This window comes from Pristiophorus japonicus, chromosome 13, assembly GCF_044704955.1.
Source record: "Pristiophorus japonicus isolate sPriJap1 chromosome 13, sPriJap1.hap1, whole genome shotgun sequence".
Lineage (NCBI taxonomy): Eukaryota > Metazoa > Chordata > Chondrichthyes > Pristiophoridae > Pristiophorus > Pristiophorus japonicus.
In genome coordinates this window covers 147,712,468-147,732,231 of record NC_091989.1, presented here as the reverse complement: position 1 = coordinate 147,732,231, position 19,764 = coordinate 147,712,468, and the positions used below count along the sequence as shown (strand labels likewise).

The window sequence follows — 19,764 nt, the reverse complement described above, 5'->3', positions numbered from 1 at the left end:
TGGTGTGCCACAATTTTTTGAGCTAAAGATCAGTTTTCATTACAGTATCATGAAGGTCAGAAGCTAATCAAATGGCACATGTTTATACAAGTGTTTTGTAAAACTCACCCATAATCTGAATTTAAATGACATAATTTCAGACTACCAGCAAATTATTCGCACAAACCTAATGAAGTTATCATCTCTGATTTTACCTTATCCTTTAACGTTTGCTGAATCTTTATACAAAGATAATTGACAATCTGTTGCTCTTCAACTTCTTCACAAACCCTGAAAAAAACGACGTATTATAAGTGCATGCAATATCACGTTAAACTATTCTCAAATAAAGCTATGTCAGGATGATTTTAAATTCCAATATATAAATCATAACATTTCCCATGTAAGCTGGGTTGGTGGGAAGAGAAAAGGACTAAAAAAGATGACCAGGAGACCACTGATTTCCATCTATGGAAACAAAGATGTTTACAGCACAGAGGCCATTCAGCCCAATGTGCTTGTGCCAGTTTTTTGTAATAGAAATCAAAAACTAAAGCAGGTGGCCTGCTCTTCCCTATTTTCCTCAGCTGAAAATATTTAACCAATTTTTCCTTAAAAAGGTGTAATGGTCTCTGCTTTAATTATTGCCTATTGCAAAGCATTCCATGCTCTGCAAAAAATAAATTGCTCCTAACGTCTCTCCTCACTCTTAGCGACAATTTTAAATTGATGATCCGGTGCGGCAGCGCTCAGGTATTTTTGTTCAGCCCGGAGGGTCTAACAAGAATAACATTTAATATTTACTTTTTGGACTTTTCAACTGGATGACTAGCTGATACTGGGTATAGTGTCTACGGTACAGGTATAGGTTTCCGATTTTTATAGTAAGAGGGGTTACCACTGAATCAGGCGAGCGCTCCAGCTGCCCAGTAATTTGCTTTGTAGATGGCAGCGGCTGAAGTGCCTCCCTAAACGGGTTGGTAAGCCATTTTCAGGGCACCACTGCCCCGTTGATGCTGGGAGTGGCCCAAGTTAAAATCTAACGCTATACTTTTCATGAGCAGTCAATTTTTGTACAGTCCCATGTTCTACAATTGCTTTCCATTAGTTTGAGAGAGACTTTTCCAAGTGTTTTCTAAAAGGCCAAATCAACTATATCCTTAGAGTTCCATTAAGTAATATACCCAATTTCCTACCAAGGCTCCTTCAGTACCCTTGCATATGGGCCATCTGGTCTAAAGGAATTATTAGCAACCTCTAGGAGAAATGGAAGTACATTGATATCAGTTGAGGATAGAATCAATATAGGCTGAGATTCCCTTCTGCTAACATTTACTACTAAGGCTCACAAATGAACAGCAACTCTCGGGAGTACTGGAGGGCAACCAGTGCTTATGGAACTGTACTTCAGCAGTACGTGGAAGTTTCGCAATTGGAAGGAAGGGAGATAAAATTGGCCAGAAAGAAAAAGCAAAGAATATTAAACTTACTTACTGCTAGGAATATTGCAAACTCCTATTTAAGTAAATTCATAGTAAAAGAATGAAAATAAAGCACTTTATTTTCAAACATATACATAATTCATATTTATCCTTTTATTCCTCATTAGCAGAGGGCAATGGAGGGAGGAGGAAGTTAACAGGGACGGAGGAAAGAAGGAGAAAGGGGGATGAAGATAAGGGGGACGGACGGGAGGGGATGAAGATAAGGGGGACGGATGGGGGCAAGAAAGATGAGGGAGGGAGGGAGGAAGGCAGAACACTAGGTGGGAGGGAGTGAAGAAAGATGAGAGGGAAGAGATTAATTGAATGGCTCGGTCGGGATATTAAGCTTAAAATTTATTCAAGGAAACCTATTTTTGGAAAAATTACAGCAAACCCGTCTGCTTATTTTCATAATTTTTTTTGCAGATAGGCAAATCTTTGAATTCACTGAATGTTTCCTTCTAAATTTAACCCAAAACTCCTCCATGTTATGGTTTTATGAATTTTCTTCTAGGAGTGCCATTATTCTATAAGGAAGATACCATTAAATCATTCCTTTATACCTGCTGGAAGAAAGAAGTGCAGCTAAAGCTCCAACAATAGCTTCCCATACATTATTTTCAACTGGCATCTTCAATAAATGGCAAAGGTGCTTCAATGCATCGGCATCAATAATAGCTGAGCACAGATCACTGTTTTCACCTAGAATCCCAAGTGCAACACACACGCTTTCTTGTAGCTCTGCATTGGTTATGTCTAAAATCAGAGAGATTTCGGAGCAGTGAAAATGCTTCCATCAATTTAACATTAAATAAAATTTTGTGAATTAGATGGCCATAAATCTATATGAATAGCAAAAGTAGAACTAGATTTGTTCTCACCTTGAAGCAGGTTCACGAGTACATAAATTCCTCTCTCTTTTTTGATTTCACCCAGATCTCTACAATAAATAAGGTGACTGAAAAATAAATTCTAAAAAAAATTAACTCGGTAATTTAAATGTTTCAGAATGTTATGAAGTTTTTTACAAAATTGAAATACAAGTACGCGATCTTATCAGATGACATTCTGTGAGAGAAAATTATTGGGCCGGATTTTGCTGTGAGTGAATGAAAGAATGGAGCTGTTCGTTGACTTGCACTTGCCCATAGACTTTCGATGGGAATTGCATGGGGTCTACTTGCTGTCAGCCAAACATCCAAATGGTGCAGAGCCCTCTACAGGGCATGTGAGACCTGTGTGAACAGGCCAAGCAACTGTGCATCTCCTTAACCAATCAGATTGAAGAATCATTAATGAGCAGCGCAGAGTCCAAACCAGAAGTGTCAGTTAAAATAGTCAAATCAGGTACAGAAAACCAAAAAGAGAGGGAAAGAAAGATTGGATTGAGAGATGAGAAAGAAAATGTATAAAAAATGCAATTTTTTTTTAAGAATCTCCAAGAATAATTAAGAGCTGATTTTCAGTGGCAGAGAGGTTGTTTGGTAATAATTAAGATTTATCATGTCGTTAAAAGTGAGCTTAAACTGGAATGGACAAGCCCCAACATTTTTGGTAAGTTTATTCCTCTGTTAGAGAGTAGGTCAAATTTCTTAAGGCATTGGTTTCTTCTGTTTGTACTTCATGGATCTGGAGGTTTGGAACAGGATGTTCTTGAAACCATTGCCTCATTGTTGGATATATCCAAAATCAATCCACTAAGATCTGTTATTATCTTTTGCTTGCGATATCTTCAAATTAATGGGACCGTTAATTTAAAAATTACGTTTTACCTACAAGGGTCTTCTGTATGCACCCAAGTGGACATAAAGACAAAAAACGAACACTCTTAGAGGTCAGTAAAAGTGTAAAATTGAAAGAAGTCCATGTGCAGATTATCATTCCTCTCAGCTGAGGTATAGTGCATGGCTAGAATCAATACAGAGAAAAAGAAAAGGAAATGCCAAAGTGGACTCACCACATTGTACCACTGTTAAAAAAGGATAACAACTGGCTCCCGAGGGCTCAGTTGGTAACAAGAGTTATACAGATCAATCCTGGTTTGTTCTGAATTGGCTGATCAAAGTTAAACAGCGACATGGGTGCCACAAATGGCCTCCATATCTATGGGCTGGGGAGGGAGGAATCAGTTAAGCTTCAAAATCCTGATCACTGTCCAGTGACTGCTGCTTGGACTTTGGGGAAGACGAGGATCAGACTCAGCTGTGATACCCTCCACCACTGTAGTCAGAAGAATGGTCACTTGGGCAAAGTACTAAAAGGGGAAAACAAGATATTTGTGTACTTAAAAAATGGTATTTACAAACTTAGAAATAAAAAATGCAAATTTCTCTAACATGCTGGCTCCATGCTGATTTTTTTAAATCTATGAAATAATTTGGTATGAGAGGTGTACATTTCATTGAGAACTCAATAATAGTGAGTACATATTCAAGTATCCTGGCTGCAGTATATGTTACTCCTGTAGATGGCACGGTGATAGGCTTTGGAATAACTACCATTTTATAGTGAGAGTACATCATCCTGTGATTGCACGATCTAGCCACCAGGTCCCACAAATTGCTCAAAATGTTTTCTGAATTTTCTTTTTTATCCACCATGGTTGTCTACATATTTGAAATATCCAACGTCCAAAATAAGGATTTAAAAATGAAAAAAATACTAATTTCAGAACATGCTTAAATGTATCCCTATTTTCCAACTGACATGTGGAGTTGCCAAGGGAGATTGACTAAAATAGTCTTACCTTACTTGCATCTTGGCCAAATGAGTCATTGCAACTATTACATCAGCTTGTTCATTTGGAGCAGTTAGGAACCTCAGCAATCTGCATAGGTAGCGTAAATAACCAGATTCTGAAGCACTGTCTGCAGGATACTGCAGCACAATGTTTTTGAGTTCCTCCACTAATGTGGTTCTTAATGAAGATGCTTTAAAAATAAAATATAAACCATCAGCGATGATGTAACAACGGCGGAACAGGCTTGAGAGGTTGAATGACTTACTCCTGTTCCTAATTTCCAAGTTGAATCACACTGAGCAATGCTACAGGAGATGATTGCAAAATAGTGCTACAAACACAACTTTTACCTGATTCAGTAATTTTTTTTGAAGTTTTTTTGCACAGACTTGAAGATTATTTAGAGTTTAAAATCAGAATACATTAACAAGAACTTACATTTATGTAGCACCTTTAATGTAGTAAAACATTCCAAGAGGTTCACAGGACCATTATCAGACAAAATTTTACTCCAAGCCATGGAGATACATGGACAGGTGACAAAAGCTTGGTCAAAGAGGTAGGTTTTAAGGACCGGCATAAAGGGAGGAGCAAGAGGTAACAAAGGCATGGTGGAGGATTTCAGCTGCAAATGAGCTCATATAAGGGCAGAATTGATTTTTTTCACCAAATGCCTGCTCAACTTCCTCTTAAAATTACTATTGTATTCAGCTTCGATATTACCATATACTATGCTGATACCATAATATGTTAAATTATATCGTAGGTAATTGAATTTTAGATAAATTATATTTGGCCAACCCTTTGACATTTTCAGCTTAAAAAAAAATCCACCAGTGCAGTTTACTAACTTTATATTCATGTGGACATCAACACTTACAATTTTGATCTCCTAAAAGTGCACAGATAGAAGAACAGAGGCTTGAAATGGAGCTGCTTTGACTATTTTTTACAGCTTCTACTGGAAACAATTGGTTTAAAGCTGCATGAGTCCCTCGACCTTGTCCTTTAGATATAATGCATTCTGATAATTTCACAAAGCATGCATTAGAAGGATCTTGCAAATCGACATGGTAGCATCCAACATCAGCTGCAAAGAAAAAGAAAGCTCTTGAAAATACAAGGGGAATATTCCAACATTAAGGGCTCAATTTTCCCCAGGGCTAGGGGCGGGAGAGCACTCGGGGAGGGCAGATCAGGAGGCCCTTCGGCCAGGGCTGGTAAAGCAGACTGGCAGGTCACTTGGTTGGGGGAGGGGGGAGAGTGAACCGGCAGGTCACTTGGTTGGGGGAGCGGACCGGTAGGTCACTTGGTTGGGGGAGTGGACTGGCAGGTCACTTGGCCAGGGCTAGGGGCAGGGATCGGCACCGGCATCGGGAGGGGGGACTTTAATAATTGGAGGCAAGTTGCTGCAATCTATTTTAATGTGTTTTAAAGTTGCTACAATGTATTTTAATGTGTTGCGAGCTGGCTGTATGTTTCACTTTGCAGCCTTAGCCCGCATTGTGTCCCTGGTTACCGTGGCAACCCGATCTTTTTGGCGCAGATCAAGGCTCCACCCCCAAAACTAAAGGACAGGTTAGGTTGCGCCAAAATGAAGACATCAAACGGGGAAATTTAGAAAAAATTTTTTGGCGCATTTGGGCCCCCAAAAAACGGGCGTAACTCTTCAAGTACGCCATTAAAAAGCTTTGGGGAAAATTGAGCCCAATAGAATTGACATAACCTTTATTAAAATAAACAAACGCAATAACCTTAAGGACTCAAATACAGACAGGAAAGGTATTCTGTAGAGAATTAAGAGTGTTGATAAATAAGCCAAAAGATGTGTTACTTATGGACTTCATTTAGAAGTTTGCATATACCATATATTTTATACAAGCAGAAAAGCCAACTTGTCCAGTGTGAAAGGTAAAGGAAGAAGGTCCAACTAACTTTAAGTCCACCTTGATAGCAAGATAAAGACTGTGATGGGTAAAAGATTCTTGGTAATTTATAAGAGCTTCTAATTCTTTGTAATTTATAAGAGCTCTATGAACTCTTTTAGAATAGGAATTTATGACACAGGTCATTCGGCCCATTCTATCCATGCCTCTGTGCCAAAGAAAACAAACCCAGCCTATCCAATTTTTCCTCATAGCTAAAATTCCAGAGTCCTGGCAACAGCCTCGTAATTCTCCTCTGTACCCTTTCTAGTGCAATCACACCTTTCCTGTAATGTGGTGATCAGAACAGTACGCAATACTCTAGATGTGGCCTAACTAGCAGCCAAACATATTAAAAGTTATCCTGTTATCTCTTTCCTAACTCAAGAAGATAATGGAATCTTTATTCGAAAAACATCTAGAAACTGAAAATATAAGGTTGACTTATGAGGAAAGGTTGAGTAGGTTGGGCCTCGACTCACTGGAATTCAGAAGAATGAGAGGTGATCTTATCGAAACGTATAAGATTATGAGGGGGCTTGACAAGGTGGATGCAGAGAGGATGTTTCCACAAATAGGGGAGACTAGAGCTAGACTTAGAGTAAGGGGCTGCCCATTTAAAACTGAAATGAAGAGAAATTTCTTCTCTGAGGGTCGTGGATCTGTGGAATTTGCTGCAACAGAGAGCTGTGGAAGCTGGGACATTGAATAAATTTAAGACAAAAATGGCAGTTTCTTGAACAATAGGGGAATAAGGGGTTATGGAGAGCAGGCAGGGAAGTGGACATGAGTCCATGATCGGATCAGCCATGATCGTATTGAATGGCGGAGCAGGCTCGAGGGGCCGTATAGCCTACTCCTGCTCCTATTTCTTATGTTATGTTCTTATAATAAAGAGTAATCAGCACAGATTTCAAAAGTATGCTTGACCAACCTTATTGAATTCTTTGAAATAATAAAAAGGATAAAGGTAACATAGGAGACGTAATATATTTAGATTTTCAAATGCCTTCAATAAGATGCCGCACTCATGACTAAGATGGACTACATATGGAGTCAGGGGTCAAGTAGCAAAAGGTATAGCAAGCTGGCTACAAAACAGAAAACAGAGTAGGGGTTAATGGTAATTACTTAGACTGGCAAAAGGTGGAAAGTGGTGTTCCATAAGAATCGGTGCTGGGCCACTCTTGATCCATTTTCTTCTTAGGCGGTCCCTCGTATCGAGGATAACTTGCTTCCACATCAAAAAGGGAAGCGTTCACAGGTGTTTCGATGAGGACCTGATATTCCAGGTTACGAACTGCATATTGAAGGGTGGAAGATACATGTGCTTGGATTTTTTTTACACATGTGATGGCTGTTACATTCCAGCGATCACACTGGCTTGACAGAGCTAGGTCTTGGTCCAGTGGCAAGGATTAACCAAGACGACTGAGGACCAGCTCTGTTGCACAGACCTAGTGCGCACACATATCGCAGTGTGAGCTGGCCCGTGCTGCCCCATGGCCCATGCCTCTTCTGGACCTTGAATGCTCGCCTCTCCTGGGCCCCGATCACGTCGCTCATGTGCCCCGGTCTCTCTCTGTTCCTCTGCCCTGGTCATTCGCTGCACCTCCGCCCTGATCATTCGCCGCACCTCTGCTGTACCTGGGCCCCGCCGAAGTTCCTGCCCACGCGAATTCTTGATGACCATATACATGAATGATTTGGACTTAGCAATCAGAAGTACAATTTCAAAATTTGCAGTCGACACCAAATTTGGGGTATAGTTAATAGAGCCCCCCCCCCCCCCGACAGATTGGGGCTCACACCTACCCGGGGTTGCGGCCTCTTGTCCAGTGTTCCCTGCCCGACTGGAATCCAACCCGTCACTGTCCATGACGTCACACGAATAGTGTGGAGATAACCAACCCCCCACCGCCCCGCCCCCTCCCTCACCACCGCCCCGTGGGTCCAAAAGTCTGTAGGCACAATTTTTCAGTGATTTGTGCCGTTTTTTTGGCATAAATTTTAAAATCCAAGTTTCCCCAAAGACTGTGCGCCAGCGTAACTCAGTTACGATTTTTTTAGGTTTGTTTTTTTTTGCATCTTAGTCGAACTGAAGGGATGAGCACCCTTACAATATGCCACTATGCATCAAATGAAGCCCAGGGGTGTGGGGGGGTCCTAATCCAAGCAAGCCTATTGCGCATGCTCAGACCTGGGTGTGGTCCATACTAGGGCGTCGACCTTGGGGAGAGACAACAAAGGCTATCCTGCCTGCTGTTTTGAGCTTCTTGCAAAGATACAAATTAATCATGGGGGCAACACTGACAATGCCATACCTCGTGCAGGCCTTCTGCATGATGGTGCTGCGGAGGAGACAATTGATTCGACGGCATCACGAGGAACCTCAGAGCACGTAGAATGATGGGCAGGATGCCTTACCCACGTCGGGTATATCGAGACAGGAGTTCTTACCTGCACCTGAGTGATGCAGACTGTGTCAGAAGGCTGCGTTTCCGCAAAGAAGTTGTAACTGAGATCTGTGCGTTAGTAAAAGCAGACCTGCAACCTAGAAGCGTCAGGAGGACTGCTTTGTCAGTTGAAGTGAAGGTTACAGCTGCACTTTCATTCTATACATCTGGATCATTCAAGGCCACAACTGGGGATGTGTGCTCCATTTCTCAACATGCAACACAAATCTGCATTCGGCAGGTGACTGCTGCACTATACGCCCGGAGGAATGACTACATAAAGTTCCCCATGACCGTCCAGGCAATGCGTGAAAGAGCTGTGGGCTTCTCCAGGATTGCTAGCTTCCCAAAGATACAGGGCTGCATTGATTGTACCCACATCGCCTTCCAAGCACCTTTAGAGGATTCCAAGATGTACAGGAACAGAAAAGGCTTCCGCTCAGTTAATGTGCAACTCATGTGTGACGACATGCATTGCATCATGTCAGTTGATGCAAGATACCCTAGGAGCACCCATGATGCATTTGTAGGAGGGTGAGGAAAATACCGACAGATTGTATGTAAATCTCGCTTATAATTGATAGGAAATGACCGCATAACATAAAATTAAACTTCAGATATTCAAGATTTTGAGGGAACATAAAGATCTTTTAAAGAATGCAGAACAAGCTAAAAAGGCCAGGGCAAGGTCAAACCTGTAGAAACAAACACATTCCAAGAGGCTGAGAGTGGTTCCATATGCTATGGAGGGTGAAGAGATCACAGGCCACTCAGTAGGCAATCTGATAAGGGTTAACAAATGCTTTGACTGAATCCCCTTTCGTCTCTATTCTCCCATTTGTGTTATCTGTGGCAGTTAGACAATTGTTCTTAGCATCGCACTGCTATAGGCAGTGTTTTCTGTCACTTCAACGATTAGTTGTAGGCCAGCCTACTCGAAATCTGTATAATAATGTGTGAACCCTTTGGGTTTTTGAAGATTTTGTCTTAGGCTGCTAAGACAGAGCATATGCTGGAATAAGATCATTTCAAACCTATCTCTGGAGTCTGTCATCAATCGGGCATCGATCCTCCATTTCAGTGGGTCTGCTCGGGAGAAAGGGCGATTTCTCCACAACAATTGGCGTAGTCTTGGCAGGATCCTGCGGCAAAGTGTGACCAGCAAAGGTGAACCAATAAGGGTAAGTATTTTAAGTTACCACCCAATAGTTAGGGTTCAACCCAATACTGGTTGCCCGGTAAGACCGAGCTATCCGAACAAATTTGATACAGACCCAGGAGAAGGTGCGATCGGGTCAGAATGTACTTGTAAAGCTGCGTAACTATAGAGCGAACCACAGAGTCAGATCTATTAAAGAGCAGAAAAGCAAGTTGCGCAGAAACCACCCGAAAGCAGTGGTAGGGAGAAATCCGCTAAGCTTACGATTTTAAAAGGATGGCCGAAACAACCATGAATTGGGGACCCGAGGGTCGATTACTAAGTTCTTAGTCGAGAGAGAAAAGAAAGAAAGAAAAAGATATGAAAGTGCGTGTGTTTGTGTGGAAGTTTTCCTGACTGTGGAATGTTTGGGGTGGGAGTTAATGAATTCTTCATTTGTCTGAAAGCCTGTCTTTTAAAAAGAAAGAAGAATCTGTATATTTGTTTTAGCCCACACCCCACTTTTCAGACATGGAGCTGAAAGCTTTTTTAACCTTTTGTAATGTTGTATTGGATCTAGGAAAATTGTGTACCTAGAATTGAACTAGATTTTAAGTTAGAAATGTAGGTGCAGATTTATTTTGATGATGATTTACGGAGCTATGAAATGCACTAAAGATGGGTTGTTTAACAAAAGATAACACTTCAGCCTTGAAGTTACAGTTGCTAAAAGAAAAACAAATTGTACGTTTTAATTGGATTACCAAAAAAAAGTGTGGGGTCTTGTTTTAAATCAATTTGAATCTTAAAGCACTGCCTTTTCAATTTGATTATTGCAAGCAAATCAATCTAAACGTTTAAACAGCACCGTCTTCTTTTGTGTCCCTTTTTTAAAAAGCCTGCATAAATTTCTGGGAGCTACAAACTAAGGGAAAGCTCCACCCTTTTTTCCCTTTTGTGTAAAATGTGTGAAGTTTGCTAAACACAAAAACTAATTCAGTATTTTTACAGTTCATTGGAAAGGCATCCGAAGAAAGAATACAGAAACTGATGTCAAATTTTATCTGCTCTGTATTGTGTTTAGTTAATAACATATTGGCTACGGGAAAAAAACCATATTGGTCTAAATGTAATTAAAGTTAATTAACCAATGAAAACCGGACTTTCATTGTGATCACGGTGAAATTCTGGTTATTTCAAAGTGTTCCAGATATGAAACTTTCACCACATTGAAAAAAAGAGATAAAAGACACTATGTTGATAGGATTTTTGCTAGAAAAAATTAAAGTTGCCGTTTGGTTGTTTGGGAAATGTTATTCTAAATTACGGGAAAATTTCTAGTTCAGTAAAAGAAATTTAAATTTGGGGTTTGGAAATCTTTTTAAAAATGGATGATACTGGACAGTTTGGAAATAATGCAAGAAAGTTTAGAGGCAATCTAAAATGCTGTATTCTCAGATGAGAGAATCATAAGAACATAAGAATTAGGAACAGGAGTAGGCCATCTAGCCCCTCGAGCCTGCTCCGCCATTCAACAAGATCATGGTTGATCTGGCCGTGGACTCAGCTCCACTTACCCGCCCGCTCCCCGTAACCCTTAATTCCCTTATTGGTTATAAATCTATCTGTGATTTGAATACATTCAATGAGCTAGCCTCAACTGCTTCCTTGGGCAGAGAATTCCAGATTCACAACCCTCTGGGAGAAGAAATTCCTTCTCAACTCGGTTTTAAATTGGCTCTCCCGTATTTTGAGGCTGTGCCCCCTAGTTCTAGTCTCCCCGACCAGTGGAAACAACCTCTCTGCCTCTATCTTGTCTATCCCTTTCATTATTTTAAATGTTTCTATAAGATCACCCCTCATCCTTCTGAACTCCAATGAGTAAAGACCCAGTCTGCTCAATCTATCATCATAAGGTAACCCTCTCATCTCCGGAATCAGCCTAGTGAATCGTCTCTGTACCCCCTCCAAAGCCAGTATATCCTTCCTTAAGTAAGGTGACCAAAACTGCACGCAGTGCTGCAGGTGTGGCCTCACTAATATCCTGTACAGTTGCAGCTGGACCTCCCTGCTTTTGTACACCATCCCTCTCGCAATGAAGGCCAACATTCCATTCGCCTTCCTGCTGCACCTGCAAACTAACTTTTTGGGATTCATGCACAAGGACCCCCAGGTCCCTCTGCACTGCAGCATGTTGTAATTTCTCCCCATTCAAATAATATTCCCTTTGACTTTCCCCCCCCCCCCCCCCCCAAGGTGGATGACCTCACATTTTCCGACATTGTATTCCATCTGCCAAACCTTAGCACATTCGCTTAACCTATCTAAATCTCTTTGCAGCCTCTGTGTCCTCTACACAACCCGCTTTCCCACTAATCTTTGTGTCATCTGCAAATTTTGTTGCACTACACTCTGTCCCCTCTTCCAGGTCATCTATGTATATTGTAAACAGTTGTGGTCCCAGCACCGATCCCTGTGGCACACCACTAACCACCGATTTCCAACCCGAAAAGGACCCATTTATCCCGACTCTCTGCTTTCTGTTAGCCAGCCAATTCTCTATCCATGCTAATACATTTTCACTGATCCCACGTACCTTTATCTTCTGCAGTAACCTTTTGTGTGTCATCTTATCGAATGCCTTTTGGAAATCTAAATACACCACATCCATCGGTACACCTCTATCCACCATGCTCGTTATATCCTCAAAGAATTCCAGTAAATGAGTTAAACATGATTTCCCCTTCATGAATCCATGTTGCGTCTGCTTGATTGCACTATTCCTATCTAGATGTCCTGCTATTTCTTCCTTAAATTATAGTTTCAAGCATTTTCCCCACTACAGATGTTAAACTAACCAGCCTATAGTTACCTGCCTTTTGTCTGCCCCCTTTTTTAAACAGAGGCGTTACATTAGCTGCTTTCCAATCCGCTGGTACCTCCCCAGAGTCCAGAGAATTTTGGTAGATTATAACGAATGCATCTGCTATAACTTCCGCCATCTCTTTTAATACCCTGGGATGCATTTCATCCGGACAAGGGGACTTGTCTACCTCGAGTCCCATTAGCCTATCCAGCACTACCCCCCTAGTGATAGTGATTATCTCAAGGTCCTCCCTTCCCACATTCCTATGACCAGCAATTTTTGGCATGGTTTTTGTGTCTTCCACTGTGAAGACCGAAGCAAAATAATTGTTTAAGGTCTCAGCCATTTCCACATTTCCCATTATTAAATCCCCCTTCTCATCTTCTAAGGGACCAACATTTACTTTAGTCACTCTTTTCCGTTTTATATATCTGTAAAAGCTTTTACTATCTGTTTTTATGTTTTGCGCAAGTTTACTTTTGTAATCTATCTTTCCTTTCTTTATTGCTTTCTTTAGTCATTCTTTGCTGTCGTTTAAAATTTTCCCAATCTTCTAGTTTCCCACTAACCTTGGCCACCTTATATGCATTGGTTTTTAATTTGATACTCTCCCTTATTTCCTTGGTTATCCACGGCCGGTTATCCCTTCTCTTACTGCCCTTCCTTTTCCACTGGAATATATTTTTGTTGAGCACTATGAAAGAGCTCCTTAAAAGTCCTCCACTGTTCCTCAATTGTGCCACCGTTTAGTCTGTGTTTCCAGTCTACTTTAGCCAACTCTGCCCTCATCCCACTGTAGTCCCCTTTGTTTAAGCAGTCATGCTCGAAGTGGGGAGATCGAGATGAATTGCGAGCACTTGTCTCTCATATCAGGGAAGATGTTTTAAAAAGAATTACGCGAAGTCATGTAATGACGTCATGCCTTCTTACAAACTTGCAAAGTTAACCCTTTCCGCTGACAGCTGTTTTATTTAGTTCACCAAACAACTTTAGCATTGCTGCATGAAATTTTAAAAATATTGGATATTATTAATTTAAGTTTCTTAATTGGAAGTGAATGTTTTTCCAAGTGTGTAATGACTGGGACCAAGTTAGAACTTTTGATCTATGTTTTCTATCTTTAATGGGATGTGTAAAATGGAGATATGAAGTAAACATGCTTAAGGTACAAGGAGAAGCCACTCCACAGGGAAAGGAGGGATGGAAGCAAAGGGGATTGGTAGAGGCCGCAGGGCTCCCCAAAGAGGAGGCAGTAATAAAAATAAAAGCGCACCGCAAGGTAGAATCCCCGGAACAGTTAGGGAATCAAAGAACCGAAGAAGCTGCCAAATTGGCAGCTGAATCAAAGGGGTTAGAAGAAACAGTTCCCATAGCCAGTTGTGCTATTGGGCCGGTGGAAGTAAATATAATAGAATTGCACAAAGAAACACCCAGGGAAGTAGTACAGGAATGGGAAAATAAGGGTGCAACAAAGGGAACAGATAATCTCTGACGGTGGCTGTGCCGAAATGTATACAAAACAGCCTGCTAGGAATATATCACGGCCGAGCACATACTGGCCGATCCAACATGATAGAGAAAAACATATTGGCATTGAAATTCCGACATCCCGGGCCCGTATGAAGTTTCTACAGACCCAGGAAGGCATCAGAAAAGCTGGTTTTCAGCGTGCAATGCGCATGCACTGAAAATCGGCTTTACCGACCTGTCAAGCTGGAGCTTGACAGATCAGGAGCGAGGATGACAGATCGGGAGCAAGGACATTTGTACGGGCAAGATTGGGCTATTTACCGGTGACGACTGGATTATCTTTTTTTTTACAGATGAGTGGCGATCCTGCTACCATTCCATATGCCGAAACTGAGGAGTGCTATATAAAACACCAGGACTGGGAAAATTAATTCATTGACGGAACTATATGGTTAATAATGGGGACCATAACGATAGCTGCAACAATTGTGCTGTTTTGGAAAGTCTGGATAGAAAGACGATAGTGGAGAGGCATCAATCACTGGCAGGAGTTAGAGCTGGTGAGAGTATAAAATGCAGTTAATGATAACATTGGTGATCAGGATCCTCCGGGGTAGCATGGGTACCAGTTTGGAGGTATACTATACCCGTGATGTTGGGAGCTGTATCAATGATACTACCATATCCGTGCCAGCTGATACTGAACTTCAGCTGACATGTGAAGGCCCAATAACCCTATATTCAAGGAAAGATTGGTCTTACGGCCTCTTCCTCCACACTAATGGGGAATCCATTATGGTGAGGTGGACCAAAGATGGCAGCCAAGTGACCTACAGCACGATGGGTAGTAGTCACCCGCAGACTGCACAGACTCATCAGGTCTGGGTGAAATGCAAACCTAAGACCATAATGGGATGGTGTAAAAGGAATTCAGCTTCGGGCTCCTCGTCCTGTGTTAACCCACAAGGGAAGTACACATTGATGCTGGCACAATGGGCGAATGAGCCATGGGAAATTATATATTACGATAATACGTCCATTAACACATATAATAACCAAACTAAACATCAAGAGACGACCGTAAGAAACTGTACCAAGAGACAGAGGTGTTGGGATAGAATAGTGGAGAAATAGTGAGAAAATGGAATGTGTAACATGCTCAGGGTCATCTGTTCCAGTCATAATGGCATATGATACCAAACAGCAGCAAGGAACAAGCCAGGGAGAGAGAGACCCGGGAACGCCAAAGCGAGAAACATCTGACTGCCCAGACAATGCAGATCCTCCGACTATGACAACGACTTAGTTTAAAATAACCGGAATTACACTGTCAAGAACGTCACAAGAGTGCACTTTGGCAGAACAAAACCAAAGAGCAAGTTATTAAAATGGAGAAAGATTGCAAAGTGCTGCAGTACAGCGGGACCTGGGCGTACTTGTGCATGAAACACAAAAGGTTAGTATGCAGGTACAGCAAGTGATCAGGAAGGCCAATGGAATCTTGGCCTTTATTGCAAAGGGGATGGAGTATAAAAGCAGTTACAGTTATACAGGGTATTGGTGAGGCCACACCTGGAATACCGTGTGCAGTTTTGGTTTCCATATTTAGGAAGGGATATACTTGCTTTGGAGGCAGTTCAGAGAAGGTTCACTAGGTTGATTCCGGAGATAAGGGGGTTGACTTATGAGGAAAGGGAAAGGTTGAGTAGGTTGGGCCTCTGCTCATTGGAAGATTGAGGGGTGATCTTATTGAAACGTATAAGATTATGAGGGGGCTTGACAAGGTGGACGCAGAGAGGATGTCTCCACTGATAGGGGAGACAAGAACTAGAGGGCATAATCTTAGAATAAAGGGCTGCCCATTTAAAACTGAGATGAGGAGAAATGTCTTTTCTCAGAGGGTTGTGGAATTCGCTGCCTCAGAGAGCTGTGGAAGCTGGGACATTGAATAAATTTAAGACAGAGACAGACAGTTTCTTAACTGACAAAGGAATAAGGGGTTATGGGGAGCGGGCAGAAAAGTGGACCCGAGTCCATGATCGGATCAGCCAAATGGCGGAGCAGGTTCGAGGGGCCGTATGGCCTACACCTGCTCCTATTTCTTATGTTCTTATGTAAAAGAGGGAAAGAGGGAATTATCCTGTGCATAAAGCAGGAACAGTGCCCACAACCACCAGGTATAACGGTGGTAACAAGGGACGAGCCTACCACCCCATCCCCAACAACCACGTCACAGGCAGCTGAACTAGATACACCGTCAGTGCCCGATTGGCGGGTTCAGTGCCCAGAACACACACCTGGGCCACAAATTGGATTAGTGTTAATAAAACGTGGAGATATATATAATGTACACAATGCGTTGGTACCCATTGTGTTAAAGTTGACTAATCTGAAACTTCCTGAATGGTGTTCTAAAAGAACGCAGCAGTTGTACTGAAGATTGGTACAACAAATCCTGAGACAAAGTAACTATGCCAATGGGGGGCCCAATTAGGTCCCGTTCTCATAGACGACATAAACGAGGCCTGGTAAATGACGCAACTATGGTCGTTAACATCGGAACCTCGGTGGCAAACACCATTGATTTGGCAACTTTGGATAATAAAGTACGAGATTTAGCTTCTCGTATTAAGGAAATTTTGCGTGAACAAAATCAGAATCAAGATTCACAGTTAAAAGAGGACCTAGTGCTGATAATTAGATTACAGGACATAGCAACGGTCTGAGGCCCATGCACGGACCATTAATAAGCTAATCAAGGAAGAGCATGTAACCTCTGACCAAGCAGCTAAGAATGATGTCTGCAGTACAATCGGGACCAGGGTAGTAGAACAGACATGGGAAAATTTGGCACAGATCCATCGAGGGGAAGTTCCCCTGTGGATCAGCAATGACCAATCAATTTGACCATGCATTCGAAGGAAATACAAGAATGCCAACTCAGGGGGATGATACGCCTATATCCCACACAAGTGGAACGTAATAATGATAAAGGGGACTAATAAGATTGATACTGGCCATTCCAGTAATTATGGAAGGAGATAACCCAAAGGAAGTGTATGAAGTACAAAACATAGGGATTATTAGAGAAGGTCTGTATATAGCTTATCTCGAGATGCTACCATATGCTGTAACTTAGAGACAGTTTGATAGGAACAAAATTGGAAAGTGTTACTCATCAGGGCACCACGATATACCCTCATAAAATGAGTTATGATCCTGAGGTGGCTTGCGGATTTAATATTACTAGTACGCAGGTAAATTGCACCATGGAAACAGTGGGCACACAATGGGGAAAGACACATGGCGTGTGTCAGCAACGGAGAATATTGTGCAACGACTAATCAGAAATCCTTTTAAGTACAATCAGCAGGAATGCCAGATCCCCACTGCTACATTCTGCTTTATTCCTGAAATACCTGTGAGAATCAGAAAGGAGGAATTGGTAGACATACATCGACGAGAGTCAACATCGATACAGGTGTCAGGAGACATAAAGGAGGGGCTCGCCAAGTACATGAACATGTTTGGGTATAAGGTGCCCCCGTTACCAGAACACCTCGTCAAACTGCGAGAAACAGTTGTCAAGAGTCAGAGAGTCTACTACCCTCTCAGGCAGAACAATCAGGGCATTTGGAAGGAAATCGAGGACATTAAAGGTCACCACATGGTGGGATGACCTATGGAACTGGAGACTGAACATTCAAATTCATCCTTGGATAAGGATAATATCTCATGTACTTATCGTGATTCAATTACTGAGTGTGCTATATTTGTTGTGTTTGCAATGTGCTGCAGCAAGAAAACAGAAGGCCCGACGATTAGTAAGGGCAATTAAGGCTAGGTCAACCTCGGGGCAGGAAAATGGTTATGAGCAGAGAATGGACAAAGCACGCACTGTTTGAGGTTTGGAGAGACATATGATGGTACTCCAGGCTAGATGACCACTGGTCAAGGAAAACGGAGGGTGTTCTTTAACAAATCTCAACGGTGTGGCCTGCTTGTGTATAGCCAAGGGCCATAAGGGTGGATTGTAGGAGGGTGAGGAAAATACCGACAGATTGGATGTAAAACTCGCTTACAAATAATAGGAAATGGTGTATAACATAAAATGAAACTTCAGATATTCAAGATTTTGAGGGAACATGAAGATCTTTTAAAGAATGCAGAACAGGCTGAAAAGGACAGGGCAAGGTCAAACCTGTAGAAACAAACACATTCCAAGAGGCTGAGAGTGGTTCCATATGCTATGGATGGTGAAGAGATCACAGGCCACTCAGAAGGCAGTCTGATAAGGGTTAACAAATGCTTTGACTGAATTCCCGTTTGTCTCTATGCTCCCATTTGTGTTATCTGTGACAGTTAGATAACTTTTCTTAGCATCTCACTGCCATAGGCAGTGTTTTCTATCACTGTCACTTCAATGATTAGTTGTAGGCCAGCCTACTCAAAATCTGTACAATGTGTGAACCCTTTGGGTTTTTGAAGATTTTGTCTTAGTCTGCTAAGACAGACTTCCTCTGCATATGTCGGAATAAAGATCGTTTCAAACCTATCTCTAGAGTCTGTCACCAATCGCGTCGATCCTCTATTTCAGTGGGTCCGCTCGGGAGAAAGGAAGATTTCTCCACAACCATTCATCCTACGCGAGAGCGCTATATCTGCCACGTTTCAGCAGCAGCCAAAAGGGCAGAGCTCGCTACTGGGAGACAAAGGGTACGGCCTCGCCACCTGGCTCATGACGCCCGTGTGTAATCCGGACGGAAGCTGAGCGGGAATACAACATGTCACACATTGCGATGCGCAGCATAATAGAGAGGGCCATTGGCATCTTGAAACAGTGTTTCCGTTGCCTGGACCATTCTGGAGAAGACTTGCAATACTCCCGAGATTGTTGGTCAATTCACTGTTGTGTGCTGCATGCTGCATAACTTAGCCATCATGCGGCAGCAGCAGCTGGTAATAGAAGACCCATCTGAGGTGAGAGTGGCTGATGAGGAGGAAGATGCAGATTGACGAGGATGAAACCATGCAACTACCTGAACTCGGAGCACGACGGCGGAGGAGGGCGGGCCGTCGTTCCCCTTTAATGATTGCTTGAGCCGTGCACCAGCAGATCATTCATGAATGCTTTGCTGCCTGAAGGCTCAGCGGCAACTATTCCAAATGGACCAGGTTTACTGTTTGGACCTGTTCCGCAATGTTATGTTGTGTTAATGGAACAAATAATGGAAATTATTCTTCTTTAGTTCAAAAAGTTGTGATAATAATGGAACAAATAATGGAAATGATTCAGTTATAATTTAAAATATATTTTATTCAAAAGTTTAACACTTGTTTGTACTTAACTTTAAAGTTTAATGCAAGAATATTTTTATTAAAGTTTTCAGTTAAGATCACTTACAAACTTTTAAACTTGTAAATTTACGTCACTTACAAAAAACTTGTAATTTGAGAACAGTTACAGCAGTAACAATAACAACAGCAGCGAAGAAAGGCTGTACTCATCTCTCCTCCACCTTATTCTAAGACCGTCCGCTGCACTTGGTCTTGGTGACTCCACTCTTGCCCGCAGGCAGTGGCGCGGCATTTCTTGGGTTGGTACCATGCTTATTCTTTCGAGCATCTCAGGTAATGCACACTTCTTGATGGGGGCGTGGGCAGGCGGTAATGTGGAAGGCCTGGCTTGGGCCTCTTCAGAGGTTG

General features: G+C 42.1%; 1 protein-coding gene across 6 annotated transcripts in view; it reads right to left on the bottom strand.

The window, feature by feature from the left end:
- The window catches only part of tdrd12 (tudor domain containing 12), a 212,313-nt gene that overhangs the window by 24,907 nt on the left and 167,642 nt on the right, over positions 1-19,764 (bottom strand). For all 6 annotated transcript variants that reach the window (XR_011596358.1, XR_011596357.1, XR_011596359.1 and 3 more), the window contains exons 30-34: positions 5,084-5,293; positions 4,210-4,393; positions 2,345-2,403; positions 2,027-2,219; positions 195-270 (exon numbers count right to left, since the gene is read on the bottom strand). Coding sequence is in view for 3 of the 6 variants with exons in the window: in XM_070898098.1 (XP_070754199.1) it covers positions 195-270; positions 2,027-2,219; positions 2,345-2,403; positions 4,210-4,393; positions 5,084-5,293 (722 nt within the window). In the remaining 3 variants the exon portion in view is untranslated. The remainder of the gene's footprint in view (positions 1-194; positions 271-2,026; positions 2,220-2,344; positions 2,404-4,209; positions 4,394-5,083; positions 5,294-19,764) is intronic.